The sequence below is a fragment of the Prinia subflava genome, chromosome 5 (assembly GCF_021018805.1).
Source record: "Prinia subflava isolate CZ2003 ecotype Zambia chromosome 5, Cam_Psub_1.2, whole genome shotgun sequence".
NCBI lineage: Eukaryota > Metazoa > Chordata > Aves > Passeriformes > Cisticolidae > Prinia > Prinia subflava.
The window spans coordinates 804,813-829,506 of NC_086251.1; the positions used below are offsets into that span (position 1 = coordinate 804,813).

General features: G+C 42.4%; 1 protein-coding gene across 5 annotated transcripts in view; it reads left to right on the plus strand.

The window, feature by feature from the left end:
• SHANK2 (SH3 and multiple ankyrin repeat domains 2) overlaps positions 1-24,694 on the plus strand; it is a 278,987-nt gene that overhangs the window by 20,635 nt on the left and 233,658 nt on the right. For all 5 annotated transcript variants that reach the window (XR_010080409.1, XR_010080407.1, XR_010080408.1 and 2 more), the window contains exons 3-9: positions 11,254-11,473; positions 17,408-17,611; positions 19,194-19,265; positions 19,399-19,507; positions 19,759-19,910; positions 20,695-20,862; positions 22,968-23,084. Coding sequence is in view for 2 of the 5 variants with exons in the window: in XM_063397512.1 (XP_063253582.1) it covers positions 11,270-11,473; positions 17,408-17,611; positions 19,194-19,265; positions 19,399-19,507; positions 19,759-19,910; positions 20,695-20,862; positions 22,968-23,084 (1,026 nt within the window). In the remaining 3 variants the exon portion in view is untranslated. The remainder of the gene's footprint in view (positions 1-11,253; positions 11,474-17,407; positions 17,612-19,193; positions 19,266-19,398; positions 19,508-19,758; positions 19,911-20,694; positions 20,863-22,967; positions 23,085-24,694) is intronic.

A 24,694-nucleotide genomic window follows, 5' to 3' on the forward strand; every position in this document is an offset into this window, starting at 1 on the left:
TTTGCAGGGACACCTTCCACTATCCCAGGGTGCTCCAAGCCCTGTCCAGCCTGGCCTTGGACACTTCAGGGATCCAGGGGCAGCCACAGCTTCTGTGGGTAATCTGTGGTAGGGCCTCACCAGCTCCTGAGTAAACAATTTCTTCCTGATTTAGCTCTCCTTTCTTTCAGTTTAAAACCATTCCCCCTTGTCCTGTCATTATCTGCCTGTGGAAAAAGTCACTCTCCTTCTTTTATATAACCCCTTTAAGGAAAAGGTAAGAAAATTCAGCTGATATCAGAAGTGGCAACTCTCTATGTGTGACTGAAAAACCAAGTGGAGAAGTTTTGATTTATTAAGAACTGTAGAAAACTTTTGAGGTGAGGCAGCAAGTGGAGGTGTGAAAGGAAATCCCAAACCAGCTGTGAGGGAGGCTGCATAAAAGCTGTGGGAGAACATTAAGCAGACACAAAACCTAACAACAAATCTCTTTGTAATGCTTCTTTCCTTTCAAAATGTGAAGAAAAAGTATTTCTAGTTTCATGTTAGTGCTGAAAAGGGCTTTTCTCGTGCTGGCTCTGCCTCCTTCATTCCTTCAAAGGGTAAAGCATGGAGAGGGCTGTGTCAATCTCATTAATGGCTGTGTCCTGAAGGGTTTGGTTCACATGATGGGCTGCATTTTTGCAGCTTTTCTGGGAAAGCAGAGATGCCTGGATGCTTCTCCTCTCCTCTTACCAGGTGCAGGCACAGGCAGCTCTGGCAGCAGCAGCAGGAAATGAGCTTTGCATCCCAATTCCTCCCACCTGGAGGCTGTGGAGCAGCCAAGTGAGGGGTGCCTCTTACAGGGTCCCCCCAGTTTTATTAGAAAATAAATGTGCCCTTGCCCTTGCAAGCACAGTGCTCCTGGCCATGGCTGCTTGTCACTCCTGGTCATGGTCACACGTGGGTGTCCTTCACAAAGGTTCTGTCACATCCTCCACCAGCAGCTGCTTGTTGGAAATGTTTGATAAAATCTTCTCCTAAATACTTGCTCTGTGGCAGAAACTGATAGTAGTGTGCCTGGAGTGCCAGTGATGCTGGATTTCTTATTGGGATTATTTTCTATCCTGATTCAGTCAAGTTGAGGTGGTTTTCTTTTTTTTTTTTTTGTGAGCACTTTTATATTCTGTTTGCATATCTTGATTAGACTGTAATAATTTCCATGGCTGGAATCTCCAAAGTGTGCTGTCAAGAAATTATAAATGGTAATGAATTCACTTAATCAGGACTTCCAGGAGTACAATCAACATGAAATCTAGCCAATTAGAAATAAATCTGTTGAAAGTATTTCTGGTTCTCCAAGAGCCTCAGTTGAGGCCTTATGTTACCTGGGACTGAATTGGAGACCTACACAGACAGGTAGAAAATACACTTTGGGAAAAACCACTGTGAAGGGGTAGAAGTAAATGCAGAAGTTTAGGTGATGCTGAAATTTCCCTGAATCTCCATTATAAACAAAGTTACACAGGCACCAGCTGGAGAGAGGTTCTGGTAGCAGCTGTGACTTGGCACTCTGCAGACCACATCTTGCACCTTGTGTCCAGTTTTGGACAGCACAGGAAAGACAGGGACAAACTGGAGCAGGGGTTCTGTGGAGGGCCACCAAGGAAAAGGGGGCTGGAGTATTGTCCTGCAGGGAGAGGGTGAGGTGAGCCTGGAAAAGAGCTGGCCTCAGTGGGATTTTCCAGGCAGGCCTGGATAAAAGCACGGGCAACCCGAGCAGGTCTCATTGCCAGACCTGCTCTGAGCAAGAGGTTGAAATCAAGTCCTCCAGAGACCCCTGTGACCCAAATGACTTGGTGATTCTGAGTCTAAGGCACAGCAAAAATGCAGGTGGTTGTATTCAGGGAGGCTGATTTTATTTTAATTCTGCTTTGAGAGAGGGGTACTTCAGAAAAACAGCTTTCCTGATACCCTAAACTGTCTCTAAATTCAAGGTGTTGTGAGCAGTTAACCCAGTGTGTTTTAGCATGGTGTTTATTTTTAATATTAAATTCTAAACTAAACCTGGAATTGAAATAGTAAAAGCTGGAAGAGTTTAGGAATCTGTTTTTTGTTTTCTTTCTTTTGCCTAATGGTTACAGATGTGGATCTCACTCTGTTTTCTTCTTGCTTAAGAAGTGATATTTTATTTCTCAAGCTGTTTACTGAAGGTAATAATTAAACCTTGCTAATCAGTGAGAAACTGGCTCTTTTAATCTGTTTAATTGGGTTGATTGCCTAATTTTTGGTTGGCTATAATTTGGGAAAATTGGGATTCTTCTCTGTAAAATGGATTGAATCAAAAATCTCAAAAGGTCAAGAAAATAATTTATTTCTCAGGTCTTCTGCAGAGTCCCTGTGCTGCCTGGGTCAGTTTGGCAGATCACTTAACCTTTCTAAGCCTGCAGATATTTTCTCCAGTCTGCCTTCACCAACCTTCACTTACAAAACCCTAAAGAATGTCCTTGGGTGTGCCACGGGCACAGGCTGGTGCATAAATGAAAGCCCACGATATGCTTACCTTGGGCTGGAAAATAGCTGGGGAATATGCAAGTAAAAGGTCAGCAGAGTTCCTTTTTCAAAAGTGTCTCTAAAAAAAAAAAGATCAGGGAAGTTTTTCTGCAATTTAGAGAAGCCTGGAGACCATCTGTCCTTGGGAAAGAGGAATATTCGCTGCAGACAGACACAGATGGGCAGAGGGATGGGGAGGACAGGGCACGTGGCTGTGCTTGCACTGGAGTTCAGCTAAACCAAGGGCTGCTCACCTGGCTGGGTTTTCTTCCATCCTTTCTGGGTCACCTTTTGTTTGTTGCTTCCCCCTGGATTCAGGAAAGAAATGAAGTCGGTGTGGAGGCCAGGGAAGATCTCCCCCTGCAGGCTCCTTGGCAGGGGACTGGCCTGGAACTGCAGACCTGGAGAGTCTGAGCTCTGCGCCCCCAAATCCCGCCTGCAGACACTTGGTGTCCTCTGCAAACCTCCAGGGGTGTTTCCTGCTGGAATAGAAATGAATTTGTTGAAGCTAAATGAGAAAAGAAACCCCTAACATAGCCAAGGAGAAAGGGTAATTGATTTTATTTGTTGTACCAGCTCTCAACCACATCCTTTTATAAGAAAAACAGAGCATCTGTTTGAGAGGACAGAGTCTTAAGAGGCACCAAGGGAAATATAGGTTGGATATTAGGAAGAAGGGTTTTTTTACAGAAAGAGTGATAAATTACTGGAATGGTCTGCCCAGGGAGGGAGTGGATTCACCACCCCTCGATGTGTTTAAAACAAGACTGGATGTGGCACTCAGTGCTGTGGTTTAGTTGAGGTATCAGGGCTGGGTTGGACTCAGTCTTGAAAGTCTCTTCCAGCCTAGTGAGTTTGTGATATTTGGAGCTTTGCACCTTTTTAACTGGCATGTTATTCCATTGATTTAAACTAAAGCAAACACTGTTTCTGTCAACACAGCAAGTAAAATGACATTGTAGCCCTCACCGGGATCACATCTGAGGAAAATTCAGGTTAAACTTGATAGCAAACTCTAAATGCTAACCTGGGTACAAGGAGGAGAGGCAATCTGCTTTATCTGCTCTCAGGGCTTGATCTAATCTACATAACAAGACACCAGCAGTGCTGCTCTGTTAACATTTAATTCTGTTTGTATTTGAATTATCAGAAAAAACTGTTTTATGCGTAAAGAGGAAACAGGTTGATAAGCATCAAATGCAAATTACCAAGCAACAAAGCTGCTTTGTCCATCAGGGATGTGAAAGTGAGGTAAATATGTTCAACAAGCTTTGTTTTTTTTCAGACTCTTGTGGTAAATCTTTTTAAATTCTCCCATGTCCTTTCCCTTTCCACATGTCATAATCTTTTTGATATTTACGTAGCTAAGTGCAAGCAGAGGCTGGGAGCAGAAAGGCTGGAAGATAAAATGCCTTGCCTTACATGTGTCTGTTTGGTAAGGCAATTTGGTGGGCACCCCAAAATGACCATTTTATCCATCTCTTTAGAAACAGACAGTGACTATTAAAAATTGAAGTGGTGTAATACTTCAGCATTACTTCAAGGACATGTCATAACTACTCACATTGTTGCCTTCTTGGTTTGGATAACAGAAGGGCAATTTTTTCTTTCGGTCAGTGCATCTGCAGTTGATTTTGTTATAGAGAACTTCCAGGATGGGGCACCCACAGCTGCTCTGGGCAGCCAGTGCCTCTCCACCTTCACAGTAAAGAATTTCTTTGTAATATTTTATATAAAAGCTGTCATGCTATGGGGAATGCCTTTCTGGATTCAGAACTGGATTAAACTGGATAAACTTTTCTGTGTTTCATGTTGGCTTTTCGTACCTTGGCTGTTGTTTTGATCATGAATACAATGTTGAGTCCAAGAAGACATCTCAGTTTTTGGATGCAAGTCAAGTTGTGTATGGGAAAATGTGCTTGGTGCATTTTCTAAAATGTTTTGTTGTTTTCCACCCTATTTGAATGAGTTCTTTAGCTGCTAGTTTAGTTTTTTTTGTTGTTGTTGTTCTTCTGTTAAAAGTGATTTAAAATTCTGGATCAATACCTACTAAACAGGTGAATTTTCAAACTGAATGTTGCTTTTACAACTAAATGCTTGCAGTTCCTGTAAGGATCTTATTTTATGCTTCAAAGTGATTATTATTTTGCCACAAGTAAGCTATAGTTTCAACTGCAAGCAGTATTTAAACATTGCCTTAGGAGCCCTGTTGTCCATCTGTTGGAAAGCAGAAATTCTAATAAATGTGAAATCTGAGGGCCATGCTGAAAGCAACTGCAGAAATGAGCAGAGCCTGGAAGGTACCTCAGTGAGGCTCACGGGGCTGGGCCTAATTCCTTGTCTAGAAGGACCTTTAAATAAAGGTCAGCCAGAATTGCTCTGGAAACCTTGCAGGGGCTTAAAAGGAGCCACTTAAGAACTTATATTGCCACTGGGAGTTGGCCTTTACTGCAAACTTCCCTGTGCTGGTTAATATTTATAAATGCTTGCTATGTTTCCCCTATTAATGTGTTTGAATATTTTTTTTAAACATTTCTACCCATTTGAACCAATTTTATTGCTCCACCTTGTGCTAAATCTTTACACCTGGTTCTTCTTCCTGCCAGCAGGTTCTGTTTTCTCATATTGAAATCCTACTTCAGATGTTTTTCATGTTGAAATTCCACTTCAGACCTTCAAAAGCTTTTTCTGCATCTGCCTCTCTGCCTGTCTTCCAGCCCTCCTCGTTCAGCAGGAGTTGCCTGTCTCGTGGATTTGTTGTTCCTATCCTTCCCCAAAATGTCTCTGTGTGTCTGCCTGGCTGAACTTCAGCCTTTCCATGGAGATACCGTGACCAGCTGAGTAGTGTACAGGGAAAATAAATGCTAAGTGGAAGAGACAGAGGACAGAGGAGAAAGTTAGCATCCAGAGCTGCTTGGTAACGAGAGAAACTCAAAAAACTCCACAGTGTTTGCAGAAATAGGCTGCTGGTGTGGATTCTGTGTGTGTGCAGCAGTGATAATGGTGAAGTACCTAAGTTTAAAAATACTAATAAAAAAAATTGCCTGCTTATAGACCCACTTTAATCATATCATGTTGGCCTTTAAGGCTCTAAATACCAAAAGTTAATGGGGCTTAGCCTCTTCTTGGCAAGTCTGTGCAAATATACACGAACAAGGCAACTTAAAAATAAGTGGCAGGTTCAGCAATTTCTTCAATTGTTTTTCTTCTTTGTTTCCTTAAAAAAAACAAAAGGTGGGATCAAGTCTTTCTCTTGAGCCCTTTTGCAAAACAATGACACTTATGTTGATGACCCAGCAAAGAAATCAAGGGCTGCATGAATCTGCTCTTTAACAGAGCAGTAAAAACAATTTCCTGGTGGTGCTGATGAGAACCGATGGATACGACCATTGACTCTGAATATTGATTTCCAATCAATAATTCACTTTGGAAGCATGAGATGTCACACTGAGAAACAACAGCTTCAGAGCAAGGTACAGGAGGAATTTTTGTTCTGCATTCTGGTACTGTAGTATTTGTGTCAGCACTCATCTTCTAAAATATTTATCTGAGTGTTTCAGATAAATATTTCAACAGAGTAGTTATTGAACAGAAAGATCCAAAATGCATCACCAGGAGGTGAATTGAAGTGAGGGACTGCTGAATGGGGACTGAAGCTGTGGTCAGGGGGGTTGTCCCTGTCTGGTGGAACTGGAGAACAGGGGAGCTCCGAGTGCTTCGCCTCCCCTGAGGTTTTGCTGTGGATTGTTTGGCACTCCTCGTCACATGCTGGCTTTCTCCTTGTAGATATTTTCTTTTAGGTTTTGCGTTTGCCTGGCTGAGTTCTGTGTCTGTGGCTTTCAGCCGTGCTCTGGTTGGAGCTGTGGATTTGAGTGCTGGTAACATTTCCACGGGGGTTAATCAGATGGCTCTGTTCATGGAGAGCTCTTTGCTCTCACTCGGGCAGTGGTGTCTCAGACCCACTCCGTGCTGGCAAACATCAGTGCTGCCTCTGGGTGAAGTGGTTCTGCCCTTTGCAGCCCTGGCAGTTCACTTCTGGCCCCGTGCCATCTTTCTCCTGCTGCTTCTGCAAACATTTGCATAGCGATCCAGTTCAGAGGCACGCTGGATGTTGAAACTAACCTCCTGAGCAAAAAAAAAGCTGGCATTTGACCTGGCTCAGTGTTTTGTTTTGCTTCAGTGTTCGTGTTAAAGCAGTCTGGGGACGAGTGTGGAGTGCTCTTGGGTGAGAAGGAGGATGGGCCTGCTTTTTGGGAGGCAATGCTGGTTACTGCCAGCTTTCAAATTGGAATGCAGAGGGAGCTTGAACCCATCAAATTGCAAATTGCCCTTCGAAGTTGGTCTTCAAATTTTCCTCTGCGTGGCCTTTTCTGCCCAACCATGGGGAAGTGTGAAATGTGTGGCGTGCTGGGACTCAACCCCCCGCCTTCAGCTCTGTCTGAAGTACATTTTTGTTTTAATATTATTATAATTAGAAAAGAAAATGCTTGATCTTCTCCAGCATTTTAATTTAGGTACCTCATCAAGCTGGTTCTTGAGCTGATACGTGTAATCCTGAGTAAAGCCACAGAATCCAAGTGTTGGAAGCTCTAGCAGATTTCACACAGAAATCCCTTTCCTGAATAGTTTTCCTTCAGAGTTAATTACTAAATATCCCTTTCTGGCACTGACTGCTCCTCTCCCAGCAAACTTTTCTCACAGTCTGGTTATGGCATTCCTCAGCCCGTGACAATGCCCCCTCTGTATCCCAGATATTCCCACAGGTAGGTTTGTAGCTGGCCTGACAGCAGCAGTCTGCTTTTGTGCAAATCAGTGTTTATATAAAAATAGATTGATCTTATCTGGACTAGGAGCCAGTGACCCCTGAATTTGAAACCTTTCCCTGAGACCTGGCCTTGGACAAGACATTTGGTGCTTGTGCCTCAGCTGTGTTTTAGGGACAAACAAGACCAGGAGGGTTTGGTATTTTTCAGGGTCAACAAAAATCACTCAGAGCCATAATTAAGCTGAAGATTTTTCAAATGTGGTTTTTATAGTGGGGTTATCTGATCATACGTGGATGTTCAGTGAAGATCCCCTGTGTGGTGTGTCTCCCCTATTGATGACATTTAACACCTTTCACATCAAGCTTACAGTATCTAAGGTATAAATAACTGTAAACATATATATTAAATTCCTTTTGTGTGATGTGTAACAACCTTGAGGCTCCAAAGAATGGGTTAATCTGTTGCTGCTCTTGGTTTTTCCCCTGCTGTGTCTGTTTGCACTCACTGGAGGACACCTCTGACCCTGACAGTGACTCTGGTAGTTGGATTTTTCCCTGTTTGATAACCTGTGCACTGTTTAATTCCAGCCTTTTAGAATGTCCTTTCAGGTTTTTTTAAATTAATTTTTAGAGAAAAAGGAAGTTTGATGGTCATGTTTTGGACCATTTCCAATTCTCCTTAACGGTGCGGTGGCAGCAAATGGCAGAATGAGAAATTCCGGCGGATTTTGTGAAAGCTGTGGGCTGGACAGAGAAAAAACAAATCTAAAAATAGCATCTGTAAAGGGAAGGCAGCAGTCTGAGCTCTGCTTTCATCTGTCCCGGTGATCTGAGGAGCATCACCCGGAGGCTGGGTGCACATCCTGCTGTTCCCGCTGAGTTAAAGGACAGGGTGCTGGGGGACAAGTCCAATAATGAGGGGAGCACAAAGCCATCCTTGCACTCTCTCATGTTCCTGCTTCCTTGTGGCCTTCCTGTGTCCAAAGGGGTGTTCAACTCAAGCTTGCTTTGCTTTGGGATGTGCAGGGGCAGGGCAGTGCCTGGAGCTGGGACACACTCGGTGTCCAGGAGCTGAGAAATGTGGGCAGAGGACATGAGGTGGCACAAACCCTGTCGGTGTGACACTTTTGGTTGTCTGTTTATTGCCAAGATGATAATGATACTTGTTTTTATTCATTTACAGAGAATCTTGTCAGCAGCTAGCACTTGTCTACACCAAGAGCAGTCACAGACAAAACAGGATCCGTTTAACTGTAGGAATCCTGTGATCTGTTGGGTTTTTATTGTTTTATTTTTTAAGAAAAGGAAAAAAAGCATCCCGGACAACCCTGATAAACCTAATCTGTGTTTCAGCTGTATTGAACCAATGAATTGCCAGCCAGGAATTAGGAACCTGGGATGCAGTATTTTCATGGGTTATCCAAGTGTTAATTAGTAAGCCAGGCAACCTGCCTTATTTTCCTGATGTGCTAAGATTGGTTGTGGAAAAATATTTTGGAATATCCTTGGGACAAAAGTTCCTAAAAGAGAACACTTGCCCTGTGGGAGCTGTGATAGCCAGTGGCTCTGGTTAACAAATGGTGGGATCATCCATCTCCACACAACTTGAGCCAAACCAATTGCCAGTTTCTCCAGTATTCAAATGGTTTTGTTTCAAAATTGATGTTTAAATGATCTGTTTCTCCACTGTGCTGGTGGGGCCCATATCCTGTTTGGTTTGCCACTGTGGATACAGACTTCCATTATCCCTTCCTTGCTTACTTGTGCATTGTTTTGCAGAAGCTTTGGTGTCTTGTGCCTTGTTGACCAATCTCCAAGGAGTTCTTTGTCCCACTATTTATTAAACTTAAAGGCTTCATTCCTGGGAGATGGCTCTTCAGCTGGAGATTTCCCTTTCTTATTCTACAAGGAGATATCCCTGGGTAGTTTTTGCATGGAAATCCGCTTGCCAAAACCTGGGGAAGTTTTTTCCTCCTAAATCAGCTCTTTATTTGGCTGCTCTATAACTGCAGTTCACTGCTCTCTGATGAATCCACTGCTCTGGAGTGTGTGGCACTCTCAGATGGCTTTAGGGACAGACAAACCACGTGATGGTCTTCATGTCTTTCTTCTTACCCTCCCTGGCCTCTACCTCTCATGCCCTTAAATTCTGTGTATTGCCCTGCTGTATTTTGAGTTCACATGTTTTGGCAGTGGCAGATAAATAGAGAAGCCACAGAAATGTTGATGCTTTTTATTGACTTTAGGTGCTTTGGAGAGCAGCATTAATCTACAGTTCAGTGAAGCAGCAAAAAAAAGAAATACTCCCTGCAGAGTTTTCCTTTGTAAATAGAGCCTTGCATGAAGCTGCTGTGAACTGACTTGCTTTCAGATTTCTGAATGCACTGGTTTTGTGTTTATTAGTAATTATAGCTGAGGGTAACAACACTGGAGTTACCCTTCATCAGAAACCACAACAAGGGTTGATGATGTGGGGATGTGCTGTGGGAGTGCTTGTCCTTGACCTCCAGCCCCAGGCCTCACTCACCACTGCCCGGCCAACCTGCGGGCACCTGAAAATAGGAAATGACAGTGGCAGCCTTTGGTCCCTGCTCTGGGGCCACTGCTGGGACAGTGACCAGGCTGTGAAGAGGAATAACTTCAACCAAATTGGCTTAAACCACAGTGTTAGACAGAGGGGTTAAAACGTGTTCTATTATCCCTTGCTGTTGTTGATTTTATTTACTTGGGCTGATCAAGAGAGATCAGTATAGAAAAGCTGTGTTTGGGTACTTCAGTGCAGTCACCTGGTTTGAGCAGTGACCTTGGTCAAGTCACTGCACCATTCTGTGCTTCCCTTTTGCTTTACTGTCTCTTTTTAAATGTGAGCTGACAGTAGAATTTCTTGCTTGGTTCTTCATTTATTTCTTTACTTATTTTATTTTACTTTTAACTGAATTTTTAATTTGGCATTAAAAGCAGAGGAATTGTCTTGGAAGATTACTCACAGGAAAAACAAAGAAAAATAATAATAGATTTTTCTGGCCTCCTAAATCTGAAAAATTATATGATGTCCAAGCACTGCAGAGTTTATTGTTGGTCTTTTCAGGTTTTTCCACTGTAAATGTTTTCCTCCATTTTTCCATAGAATAAGAATTTTTATATTGTGGGACAAAAAAAATCTTTTGGTCTTGTAGGTGGCAAAACCCAGAAGGAAAATGCTCTGCTGTTCTTAGCATGAGACCCCTGATTACAAATGTCTTTATTCTGGAATAAACATGACTTTCATTTTAGCCTAAGCTATATCACAGATTAGACCTGCTTCCAGACTCTGAGTGTGTGTAATGGACAGATTTGGGTGGTGTTGGTTTACAGTGATGTTGTGTGAGCCACAAAGCACAGAGCAGCAGCTGTGTGTGTCTGGATCCCTGTAGGATTTCACTTTTTGGTGGGTTCCCCTATTTGGGAACACAGACTTTTGTGCAAGCCTCACCTGTGCAGATTCTTGATGGACAGGATGATGTTAGTTTAGCATTAATTCCCTGAAATGTCTTTTCACTGGGAGGAGGAGGCTTCAAACCCAGAGCTAGGTCTGGCTTTGAAGCCTCCTCCTCCCAGTGAAAAGACATTTCAGGGAATGACTGTAAATGTAGTACAGTTTACAGCAGTGCTGGTTAGCCCAGGACTGGGTAATTATGCTGGTTTTTCCTGGGTCCTTTGGGAGGTTGGGTGTGCCTGGAAGGACAGTCATCTCTTTTATTACTCTTTTTTCCTTCTCCTGCCTTTCCTCTTCTCTAGTAAATTGGTGGCTAGATTTATTTCCTTTACACTCTGCCTGCCCACATAATTGACAGAAAGAAATAAAAGGAGGATAAACCATAAAACTTCCTTGTTAAAAGCTTGCTATTTCCAAGAAGAAAAAAAATTCTAGCTGATTCATTTTGAAGACTTGAACTGCAACTTACCCTTTTGTTTCTTCTTCTCCTTTGTATTGGCAGGATAAAAACCTTTACCATGCCTCGTAGCCCTACATCAAGTGAAGATGAGATGGCACAAAGCTTCTCTGACTACTCTGTTGAGTCTGAATCAGACAGCTCCAAGGAAGAAACTATTTATGACACAATCAGAGCAACTGCAGAAAAGCCCAGCAGCAGAATGGAAGACAGTCAGAGCAACACTTTAGTGATCCGAATTATCATTCCTGACCTGCAGCAAACGGTAAGGCAGAGTGCACTGCAATTAAACAAAGCGAAATTAAGGATTGGCTTTGCTGCCTTCAATCTGCAGCACATCTGTTCCCTTTCCTTATTTCTTTTTTGACATATTACAGATGAAATTCATGTTTTGTTTTGATGTCTGTGCTTTGTACCTCAGTGGTTTATCTCACTGGTTGCCTCAACTAAAGGCACCATCCCTTCCAAGAGAGTGGATTTAGTGTGTTAACCTGATGAAAGCCATGTTCATAAACCAAAATACCTCTCTGATCTGCATTCAGAGATTTTGGGTAAAAGAAGGAGACTTAAGAATCCATAACCTCAGCAGAAGATGAAGACGGAATCCAAAAATCACATGTTAACCCTATGAAAGCCTCATGTATATTATGTTTATGTATGGCTTCTCTAGTTCCTCTTCTCATGAGATAGTTTGTGATTGACACTAGACTGGGGTCCTACAAGATGTCATCAAATTCTCTCTTTCCTCTATTTATTGTCTTTCTCTGCCACCCTGCCACACAAAAGACACCATTTCAGAGAGCCTGTGGCTTTCAGAGTGTAAAGATGGGGAAGGAGAAGCACAAATAAACCTTTCCTGCCTCCTTTGCTGCCGTGCCTTTACTACAGGGTGTTGTTTCTGGATGTTCCAGCCAGAGAAACCAGCACAGGTGCTGTGATAGGAGTAACAGTGTCATGCTGGAAAAGGTCTTGGGAGAGGCTGGTTCCATCTAGAACCACAATTTGTCCGAGTTTGTTATTAATTATCTCAATTACCCCGGGGCTCCTTGAATGCTGCTCTGGGGATTTTCATGGGAGGCCCCAGCCCTTTGAAACTTCCAAGATGATTATAAAAACACATCCATTTTATGGATGTGAGCCACATCCATCATTCTGTGCTGATGTGTAGGAGCTACATCATGCCCTGCTGCCATGGAAGATCTATCTCAGATGAAATTCTTTCTTTTTTCCTAATTAAGTTCATTTTTAGAATGATGGGGATGGGCTGTCTGCAGCCTGACAGGGCAGAGCTGTTTGGACAGTGTGCCCTCAGGTGTGGCTCTGGAGCTCTTTTCTGGTGATCTTACCAGCTTGCTCTATCTGTGAGCCTGTCAATGAACAGATCCATGGAAATGCAATGGAAATACCAGCTTTTCTTGCTGTGTTTACTCTGCTGTTCAAACCACAGGGACAGCAGCTTCCTGAAGCCGTCTTATTTAATTACTCTGGTTTTTAGATCAATAAGTTATTTAGTGACACTATGGAGACAATTTTTAAAATTAATTTTATCATTTGTTCATTTTCATTGCTTCATTTTTGTATTACCTTTTTCAATAAACTCTCCATGAAAAGTGAATTGTTTTAAGCGGTTCTAAGGCAGCTGAGGTATTTCTTAGTTAATTTATCATAACTCTTTGTGCAGCAAAGTGAAAGCTGGGTTCAGGTTAGCAAACGGGAATATTGGTGGATTAAATGTAGTGGAATCACTGTGGAGAAGATCAGAGTTTGAGCTGCTGTACAACCACAAACCAGAGCAAACATAGGTCCCATTTCCTGTGTAATTATAATTCATCTAACATACAAGGTGTTTAAAATTAGTCTGTTTAATCAAAGAAGCATGAAAAACATAATTTAGTTTTCTGCCTTTTTTTTTTTTGGCTTTTTTGGGAGTATGATCAAGGCTATATTTGTTCTAAGGAAGAAAAATTTAGGGGTTCAGATAAAATTCAGCCCACTGGGAAGCTTTAAATCTGTAGTCAAACTCCCAAAGAATAAAGTTTATTCATCTGCAGTGGCTGTGGTACAAACTCCCTTTATTTCACTGCAGGTATGAGATAAGCACCGAGCACCACGAGCAGGATGTGCTGCCATGGGAATCTTTTAAAGTTACCACTTATTGCAGGAAGTCTGTCTTGTTGCTCTTTCATTCTCATTTGAAACTTAGTAGACAATGTGAACCTTGAGAAGTTCATACAGAGCCCTTAAGAACAATTGCTCTTCAGTTCTTGTGTCAATTATTTTTATGTCTCCTCAGTTCAGGTGATAAGCCAATTTACTGAAACACTGCTTGGTACAGATGGCCATTTTTATTGCCTCTGAGCATGACCTGTATTCAGTAAGTGTCATCCTTCTCACAGGAGGGTGGAGAATATTTAAATGAGTGACTGAAAGATTTCCTGAGCTCAGTAAAATTCCTGAGGGGATGGAGAGCATGGAAAGCCCTCCACAGTCACAAGGAGAGTGGATGAAAAAGCTGTGTTATCTGGCACATATTATTTGGTCTGAATCCAGGCCCAGTCATCTTGTATCCATTTCCTTTTCCAGCCCATGTAGGAACAAATCCCAAGTGATGCTGCCTGTAAGTGAAATCAGTTTGGCTCCTCAGGAGCTGTTGTCAAGAAAATCTCCTTTAGCTTGATATTCTGACAGCGATGGTGTTTTGTGCTTAGGTTTGCTCTTTGCCACAGACACTGAGAACACTTTTGTGAGCCAGTTGTTTTAAGGAATGTTTTCATCATTTTATTATCAGCACATGGTGCTTGTTCCACTTTTGTTTTACCCTGTACTTATGTGCTCCCTCTGGGTTATGTTTAAAGTCTAAATGCTCCGATCCATACATTTTATTGACTTCTGAGGCTGAGATGGGTTTGGGTCTGCTGAAGACTTCTCTGAGCCTTTTTCTACCCATCTGTTTTGCTGCTCCACTGCAATAATGAGCATTTACTGATTGCTTCCTCCCCTGGTTTTTGGAGTTTTTAAAATTATGTTGGACTTTAAATGCAAATTTGTGTTTGGTGAGTGGCAGTTGGGTATAGCAACAGCTTAAGTAGTAGCCACTTTTTGGTGCTCTGTTTCTGCATTGCTTTTTTTGACTTTTGTATCCTTTCTTTACTTTTTTATTATTTGTTGGGTATTAGGAATAAGAGTATTTTCCTTTAGTGCCTTTGCTTCTCAGATAAAACACTTTGTCTACTTTGTGCAATTTTTACTTTAACAAGTAGGAACCCAGTTGGTACAACTGCAGTTCGAGTCCCATTTTTCCTTGGGATGCCTCCATTTTCACTTGTTTCCATCTGTGCTGCCTCACAGATACTCTTGGGTTTCTTTTGCAACTTTTCCCAACTACTCTTCTGTATCCCACTTCGTGCCTGATTGTTGCTTGCTGCTTTCTGTTTGCTCTTCCTTGTTTTATCTTCAGTTTGATAAAAGAACTATTGTGCTGCTCGTATCTGTTCACATGCCCTTGATCTGGGCAGGTGCTCTGCTGCCAGCCTGGCCAGACTGGTTTTCCTGACCTGTCCCCTCAGGAATTCTGTGTTCCCTGAGTGCAACCTGATGCAGGAGAGCAGTGTTGCAGCAGAGAATCGAGCTGAACACATCACAGACCAAAATGAGGGACTTGATGCCTTTTCTTTCTGTGGTGCCAAGCTCTCATTTGTGTTTCCCACTTTTTGGCTGTCACATCTTTAATATCAACACCTCCCATTGAAAGGAACAGCTCATATTTTGCTGTCCTGGCAATCATATTTTTGGAGGCAGCTCTACAAACCTTTTTGTGGTGTTCCTCAGTCACAGCACAGTTGGAGTGATTGACAGCTGAGCAGAAGGATGTGTTTGCTGATTGATTTTAAGCAGGTAAATATTATCCCTCAGACATTCTGTACCATGAGGATTATTCCTACTGAATTCATGTCTTCCCTTCAGCTGGGGGAGTTGTATTTTCCCTGGCTTCCCATCCTGCCCTTCCCTCTCACCAGCGTGCAGGAATGTCAGATGATCATTGACCCTGTCTCCTGTGATCCAAGGAGCTTTCACATCCCAGTCACAGGCCTTGCATCCCAGCAGCCAGTGCTGACGTGCTGTCTTGCTGCTGCACTTGCATTTGGAGGGGCCTGGTGTGGTTTTGACAGTGACTCTGAGCCACTCAGGGCTTTTTTTTTTGGGCTGTTCTTTGTGGTTTTTTACAGTGAATGTATCTGTCAGTGCAAAACATCTTTGTTTCATGTGTTTCTCTAGTTCCTTGTCACTCAGCTATGCCTGTTCTTTGATTTTTTTCTTGTCATTGGAGATTAGAGAAACTGTCCATTTTTTGGTCTCTGCTGCTGCCTCCCTTCCTTGTGGTCACCATGCCGTGTGTGCCTCATGACTTATTTCTTATTTCCTAACTAGAGCAGCCTGTGTGCAGCTCCTGTGGTTCAGCTGATGTCCCCCAGGGTACAGTGTGGCACTAAGTAATGACTTCTCTGCAGGACAGAGGGGGTGGCTGTGGTGCTCCCTGCCTGGAGGGCTGCCAGGAGCACACAGAAAAGCAGCACAGAGTTGTTCCAGGGACAGGATGATGGAAAATGCACCTTGTGCAGCATCTGAGTGCTCCTTTTTATCCTCTTGGCCAGCACCTGCCTCTGAGAGAGTGGTAACAGCTCCACTTCTATCCTGCCTGACTTGATGGAAAGCAAAAATAATCACTTTGCTCACTAGTTTCACTTTTCTCAGTCTGAAACATTCTACTAGCAAAAATTTTTCCACTTATCAGTTTACTTTTTGTGTAACTGATCTTATTTCATTCTAAATTCCTAATGGGATCAGCTTTTTTTACAATAAGCCGACTTTTGTTCCTTATGAATCACTAGAAGAGCTGGGGCTCTCACTGAATTAGTTTGTGAAATATTTGCTTGCCATCAAGAACAGAGAAAACAAAAGAAGAGAATTGGACATGTTGGATTCTCCAGATGCATTAAAACCCAGCAGACTTAATTACACTGTGATCAGAAGTAACTGCTTTGTATTTTTAAAATGAAAACAGTGTCATACAAGTCCAAAATTTGTTTCACATAACAAAGATACTCCTGAGAGAAAAAAAAATACATGTAATTTCAAAATTATCTTCCATTTGGATAACACTCATTGTAGTCTTTCAGGATGTGTGGATCAAGTTAGGAGTTAAGCTCATTACACACATTGTCACTGACAGATTTGCTGAGAAGTGCTGATGTTTGAGTCTGAATCTTGTATTAAAATTTGAATTCATGTAGGAGTCGTGGGGCAAGTGAGGTTCAGAAGGAACACAGATTTCAAACAGATTGGCCTTGCTGAGTCAACACTGTAACTACTGCAGTGTTTGGGAAGGAAAATACTTGTTATAATCTACATTGTGTCCCTCTCTCCTTCCCTTCAAACACATAACCCCACCAAACTTTGCACAGAACATCTTGAAATATAAAATAAATCAGGGAACTGAAAGCTGTTTCCTAGCCAGCCTTACCTGTGACAGAGTCTAACATCTCATTTTATATTGAGGACTGTAAAGGATCAAAGCAAGAACAGCGTGGTGTGCTCAGGATGCACATCAAGGCACCAAATTGCTTTCTAGGCATTGCCATCTGCTGGTGCCTTGGAACCGGTGACTGCAGTGTGGGCAAATCCCTAAACTCCTGAGTCCCTGAATTCCAGCTTGCTAAGAAGCAGAGAACTGGAAAAATGTGTCAAAGTTTTCAACTCCTTTGCTTCATGTTGTATCATTCCTCGTATAAACTTGCCTTCAGATAAATGTAGCTAAAAGGGAATTAGAATTCTTGCCTAAATACTTTTTTTTTGTGAAATGCTTATGGATCTAACTGATATTAGCACAGCCAAGGATCAAGTGTCCCTTTTGAGCAGGTTTTCCATGAAGGTGCTCTCTCTCAGAGGAAGGATGTGTGTGTTCCCTGATGTTTGTGGAAGGATTCAGATGTCCTGTGTTTTCACAGTGCTTGTGCATTAGGTATTATCAATGCACATCTGAAATGGAGATCTTGTTGAGCAGTGTTCTGTCATGGAATCTGTATATTTATGGTGGATATTCCTAATTATTCATGACATTTGTAAATTTTTAGAATGTAAGATGCTGTTTAAGTGGGTTTTTTTCACTCATGGGGTTCCTTAAAATAATTTCACTTTGCAGAAGTGCATTCGATTTAACCCCGAAGCTTCAGTGTGGGTTGCCAAGCAGCGGATTTTGTGCACTCTGAACCAGAGTTTGAAAGATGTCCTGAATTATGGACTGTTCCAGCCTGCCAGCAATGGGAGAGATGGGAAGTTCTTGGATGAGGAGCGACTTCTGAGGGAGTACCCACAGCCAGTCAACAAAGGAGTTCCTTCACTCGAGGTATTTTTAGATCTGACAGCTGAAGCCTTTCTGTTCTGATACAAACTGTGCAGAAAGCAGTGTTGGAGGTGTCTGCATGCACCTGAATTGCATCTGGAAATGCTCATCAGCAAGTCTGAGCTTGAAGCCTTGATCACAGAAGTGCTGGCCATCCCTGCTCGTGGAGCTGATCCATCCCCAAAAGGTTGCAAAGAGTCAGCCCATTTGGGACAGCAGATTTTGGAGGTTTCCTTTGCTGGGGACACAGGACATGGAGCTTATTCAGTGATTTAGTAAAGAAATGTAAGGTTCTAGCTGAACCTGTTGGATCTGTGATTAGGCTTGCAATAGCAGTGTAGCAGTTGCTGGATAACAAGGCTTAGCTTGCTCCCAAGGAGAACTTTTTGTCTTGGTGAAGCCTTTTTTAATCCCCATCTAGCTCCCTCTGTGCCCTCCTTCAGAGTGCCCAGGTTGGCTCTGAAAGCAGTAAGGGAGGAGAGGGTGTGTGCTGGGATTTCCCCCTCTCTGTTGCTCCTGCAGAGCCTCTGCAGCTGAGGATAAGCTGGGCACAACTTTTATGGCACTGAACAAACTTGGAACAGAGCCAGATCACGCAATATAGCAGCAAACTGGGGCATGAAACTGGCATTTAATTGGTTTTGATATTGCCTGTATGGTGGCAGATCAACCATTAATAATGTGCAGTTAATAGACTTCACTATAACACAAATCCACGAGAAGAGAACAGGGTCCTGAGAAGGCTTCAAGTCTTGCCTTTTCTAGGAGTTTATTTCAGAGTTTTGGTCACTGATGACCACATTGCAGCTGTAAGCAAATTAAAAACAGCCACTTTATTTTCTTTGTCATTTTTCATGGGTGTTGACTGCAGCAATTGAGGTGTTCAAAGTGATCTTGTGGGAAGCTGGTGTTAGAGGCTCATTCAGTGCGGCCCCTTGTCCAACAGACAGGCTGCATTCCTGGAATTCTGCATGGGACAACGAGAGAATGGTAAATCATAGCCGTGGAAACCCCCATGATTTTGGCTACTGCTCAGGATCAAATGTGACTGAGTTTCAGCCAAAATGAGGGGCAATCCTCAGAACCTCATTCACAAAACCAGTCCTGTTCAACATGAGGAGAATTATTCCCATGTGCACCTTCTTCTTACTTTGACTAAGGGATTTTCAGCTATCCTTTTTTGTTGTTTTCAGAATTTCAGAAATGCTAAGCTGCAATTTTGAAATCGATATTATTTTTTATTTAACATGCCTTCCCAGCTCTTCCTGCCTGAGACTAGAAATGAAAGTGCACAGAAATCCTTGGGGAAAGATCTTTTCAGTGTTGTTCTTTCTTATTTCTGTAGATTCTAGAGTCTGATCTCATTTCCCACACACCTCCACTGATCTCGGTGTATTCATACAAAATGGAAATTTTGCTTAAATGATGTAAAACTATATGAAATACTGAGTCAATTTCTAAAATTTTTAAAATTTTGCCTAAATCTACCATCACCGTGGATGATACTACCTGGTAAGGTCAGAAAATGCTATTATGAGTTGTAAGTTCTTAAGTTTTAAAATGTCTTCTTCTTTTCCCCCCTCAGTTTCGCTACAAGAAAAGAGTGTACAAACAGTTCAACCTCGATGAAAAGCAGCTGGCCAAGCTTCACACCAAGGTATCCCAATTCCCTGCAGGAGTTAGCAATTACCTGCACTGGGTTTTGACATCACTTGACAGAATGCCTCATTTTTAGACAAAATTTTATTTTTGAAATCAGAGGATGATTTGTTTTTCACTCTTTGTTTCAGGCCAATTTGAAAAAGTTCATGGATCATGTCCACCATCTCTCTGTGGAAAAAATGACCAAGATGTTGGACCGAGGACTGGACCCAAACTATCATGACCTAGAAAGTGGAGGTCAGAACAACAAAACTAAGCAGCATAAAGGGGTACCTTGAGTTAGTTCAACTTAAATTGATTAACAGGGTGAATCGCACACGTTACTCACGCCTCTGAGCCAGTGCAATCTGTAGGGCTTTGCTGCCTAAAGGAGATAATTGATAATTTTATGCTTTTCTTTGAACAGCGTTTTAAACATTATTTTATAAAGTAACTTTATTTTGTCTTTTTGCTCACCTTTTTCAAGTACATCCTATTCTATTCCTCAGAAACACCCCTAACCTTGGCAGCTCAGCTTGACAATACAGTAGAAGTGATAAAAGCCCTGAGAAATGGAGGAGCACATTTGGACTTCAGAGCCAAAGATGGAATGACAGCTCTGCACAAAGCAGCTAGAGCCAAGAACCAAGTAGCTCTCAAGGTAAACGCTTTCAGGAGCAAATTATGTGTTATCTAATTAGAAAAAAAATGCATAAAGGAGATTGTTAGCAATTAATTACTGTGTTGTCTTTCATAGATCCTTTAAGATGTGCTTGTTCCAATGTTTTCTTGTGGTTTTCAAATCTTAGCATTTGCTTTCAAGAAAGCAGGAATTTTTTAAATTTCTGGTTTATCTTCTCCTGGTAGGAAGAAAAGTGGTGAGATTTAACCTTATTTGTTGATACACTGAGATTTGCCTGAGGAAACAGGAATTATTGTCACCTCTTTGAAAGCAGCTTCCAGTGGCGTGGATTGCACATTATACCTTAACACAGTGTCTTCTGGTTTTTTATATTTTAACAGGTGTTCTTACACCACACTGATGGTCTAGGTTAAGTCTTAGGTTTATGGTATTTGCTGATTCCTTTTGACAGACACTCAAATTGCATGACATTTTTGATAAAGCACCTCGGAACTGAAGAGGTGAATGCGTTGCAAAGGTGGTGCAGCATTTCAGAGCTGACATTTCTGAACCTAGGGAGAGGATGGGAACTGGACATTGCCACTCCTTTCTGTGCTATATCCATGGATTCCTTTAGCTCCTAATTCTTCCAAGGTCATTTCCTTGCTTGGCTTAGTCTGTGCTGTGGCCCACTCTTACCAGCTGGTAAATAGGTGAGAAAAAAAGTTAAGTCCCACCCTTATGCATTCTTTTCAGGTCAAGACCCTTTCCTAGGCAGAAATCCCTCCCAAATCTCTTTCTCACAGTCTGTGATGGCTTTCAGACCCTTTTAGAGCTGGGAGCATCTCCCAACTACAAGGACAGCTGTGGCCTGACCCCGCTGTACCACACGGCCGTGGTGGGAGGGGACCCTTTCTGCTGCGAGCTCTTACTCCATGAACATGCCACAGTCAGCTGCAAGGACGAAAATGGGTGGCAAGAAATCCATCAGGTAGGAAAAGCTGGCTTTTTGTTGGACTTGCATGAGGAAATGTGCCGTGGTTGTTCTCAGGTTAGGCACTGTTTTGAACTCCCTGCACATTCAAGTATGAAATTTCTTCCATTTTTTTCTCTGCTTTTTCTACCTCTTTTTATTTATTCAACCTTGCATCCTGCTGTGGTGACTTAGAAGTAGAAAATTGTTCCAGTGGTATTGGATAACTTGGAAATCCTCTGGTTACTGTGGATTTTGCTGCAGAAACTGCACTGGTCATATTTATCTTGTGGACTCTTGGAAGTTTAGGTTCCTGTTTGTGGCACTTCAGTATGAAAATGTAGCTCATTGCTTTGGTCAGAGGGCAGTGTCAGTGTCCTTGTCATGCTCCTTGTGTGTTTGTCAGGGTGCTTTCCCCCAGTCTCTGCTGAACTTCACAGGAAGATTTAGCTTCAGGATCCTGCTGCTGGGCTCCATCAGACTCTCACTGTCCTCTCCAGAAATGCCTGAGTGTTATCCAGCAGTTGTGTAAAAATGCTTTATTGGTTTCCCTTTGCACAGTCATAAATTCAGTAATATATGAAGTTTAAAGATTCTAACAGTCCCAGTGTCATTGCAGCTACCTGGTCATTTCTCTGTATAGATGAGTTTGGATAATTGCAAAAATTGGAAGTGCTGCTTTATTTATCTCATACTGTAGTATGAGATAAATAAAGATACAAGTAATCAACCTTACAGGTCTGCCTGGGTCATCTTGACTCACTTTATTTTCTGTGCACTAAATTCTTTAGTGCCCAGATTTTTTTCTTCTTTTCTTGGAAAGAAATGGGAGGTACCTTTGGCACCCACATTCAGGCAGGAATCTGAGCTTTTTCACCAAGTGGATCCAGGTCAAGGCTGTTTGAATTCATCTCTAGGGGAAAAGAAAGGAATGATTTTATTACCATATTTGCTGAGGATGTGGAGGAAATGGATTGTCTAGATCAAAGTATGACCCCATCTGGACTCCCTGAAAATACAGAGGAAATGTCCCTCTTTTTAAATCCCAGCCTCATACACATGAGGTTATTATTTCTCATAATGAAATGGAGCTTTCCAAACCCCCCTCTGTTGGTTGTAATCCTTAATAAATCCATCTTTACACCTGGATTAGGAACAATCTGTTTTGGCTAGTCAATAATTCAAGCATTCTCCATGAATTAAGAAGGATGGGGATTTCATTTGTGCACTGAGCAGTCCACTTAACTTTTCCAGACTGTAGATCCAAGCCAGATGTGTCAGTCTGTACCTCCCACTGAATTCAGGAGTGATGAGACCTCAGAAAGACTGAATGGATTTCTGTATCTCTATCTCTTACCTTAAATTCTGATTTATGCAGAAATGATGCTGATCTGAGAGACCACAAAGTTCCAAACATTAGAAATCGGGAGGTGCTTGGTCAGTGGGCCACAGAGGAGAAGGAAGTCAAGTAAAAGAGGCCAAGGACTACTAGAATGACTGTGGTTTTTCTAAAGCTTATTTGCTAATCAGGAAAGTTTCTAATTTCTATATATCTTCTTCATGAAGGCTTATTTCCAAAAATCTAGAGTCTGACCTTTTATTTGTGTGACAGATGAAGTAACTCTTGGAGATTTCAGCCTGTGCTGGAGCAGTGCCCTGTGTATGCTGTGTGTCTGCTTGACATGACAGAACCAAGAAGATTTACTTGGGTTTTGGCCAGATTTTCCTTCTGAGGCGTGTCAGCAGTTTGGGGAAAAGCTCTGGCAGTCTGATCATCTTCAGTGCCACCTGGTGGGCAGCGTTCCGCAGTGTAGCAGGACAAAAAAGTTGTCACATTTGAGTCATGAGCATTAGTGGATAAAAAGTTCCGAAGGCAGAGTGTTCTTGATCCCTTGGGCTGCCATTCCCAAAATAATCAGATGGTTAAACTCAAGCACAGGCCTGCTGTACCTGAAGTTTCCCCATTGGAGTTGGTACAGGTGTCTGTGCTCCCATCAGAGAACCAGGCGTGGATATAAAAATTAGACCCTCAGTCAAAGCAGCGCCTTCTCTGCTGCAAATGCATGCCTGGAACTCGTGCCTAGGCTGTGTAATAACCAAACTCTTGCTGCATCCCTGCCCAGGCCTGCAGGTACGGCCACGTGCAGCACCTGGAGCACCTCCTGTTCTACGGGGCCGACATGTGCGCGCAGAACGCCTCGGGGAACACGGCCCTGCACATCTGTGCCCTCTACAACCAGGTGAGAGCCCGAGCCCTGCTGGCCCTGCACGCACAGAAACCTTCAGCAGCAGCTGGGGGCTGGCAGAACCACGGGCTGGGTTGGCTTGGAGGGGAGCTTGGAGATCCTCCAGCTCTATCTCCTTCCACTGCACCTCATTGCTCCAATCCCCGTCCAGCCCAGCCTTGAGCATTCCAGGGATGGGCATGCACAGCTTCCCCAGGGCCTCACCACCCTCTCAGGGAGGAATTCTTTCCCCATTGCTGATCTAAACCTGCTCTCTTGCAATTTGAAGCCTTGCCCCTTCGCCCTATCACTACATTATTTTATATGCAGTGAAGTGCTTCAGGTTTTAAGAAGTGGTCTTAGAAACTGCAAAGATCATGACTAAAATTATTTTACTAGTGTTCCATTCACCAATTACAAATAAGTAGGTAGGTAGCAAGAGTATGGATATTAGAAAATAAACCATTATGCTTTACCACCTTTTTTGGGTTTGACTCATATCTGTTTCCTATACAGAATTTATTGCTGTTGTTCTATAGTTTAATTTAGAATTAAATAAGAAAGAGTTGTAAAATACTGTGGAAATGTCTCTGTACAGAATATACTGGATTCCTTGTTGTGTACAACTTGTGTAGTCATTCACAAGTAGTAGAACCTTTTGACTTGATAGCATTTTATACTCTCTTTGCAGGGATGGGATGGAGAGGGAATGAGTTTTACAACTGTGATAAAATTCAGCACATAAAATATTACATTGAGTTCAGAAAGCATGAGATGTGACTGTAAACAGTGAAACATCTGTTAAAGCATCTGCTTCTTAATTAATTACTATCCTAGGTTTTTTCCTGAAATCTTGTCAAGACAGAGTCCTCAATTAGGTCTAAAATACCCTGAGGTTAAAAAGAAAAAAAGGCAATTTTGGGAATAATCTGGCATTTTCAAGACCATACACTTTGAGCAAAGGTTATGCAGTATGAGGGAATTAGAGTAATCCTGTACAGTGACAGTGTTTTTCATGCAGAGATCGGTTTTCCTGACCTCAGCAGAAGTTGTTACTCTGCAGGAGACTTAGAGACTCTAATTGAAACTGCATCCACAAATTTTCAAATATTAACAAAGTCACTAAGCTTGGCTTGGTGAATGGAACTTCAGCATCTTCTGCCTGCACTGTTGTCCCTCTGTTTTCCTTCATCCAGAGTGTGGAAATTCAAAGTTTCCCTCGAGCTGCTGTGAACCTTAACCCGTGCAGATTTTGGCAGTGATTTTTTTACTGGAAAGTTGTTATTGGTTCATGTGGAAGGAGCGGTGCTGCCTTTTCCAGCTGGAGAGGATGGGAAGCACAGCAGTGTCCTGTTACCTCTGGATTCCTGTAGATGGTGGTGTTACCCGTTTGATCTTCCCTTCCAGACTTCCCTGGGGAATTTTCTTGGGTTACTTTCCGAAGTTGGTAAATTTGTTTTCCTGGAAGTCAGTGAAGTCCTGATCTGAATCAACTCTTGGTTTTGGAAGCTATTCCATGGCCATGCAGTAAGGCTGTTTATTGCTGGGATGAAATGTTCCCTTTTTCACTGGGAGGACTGGATCTGAGATGAAAGCTGTTGTAATATTAAAATGGAATATAATCT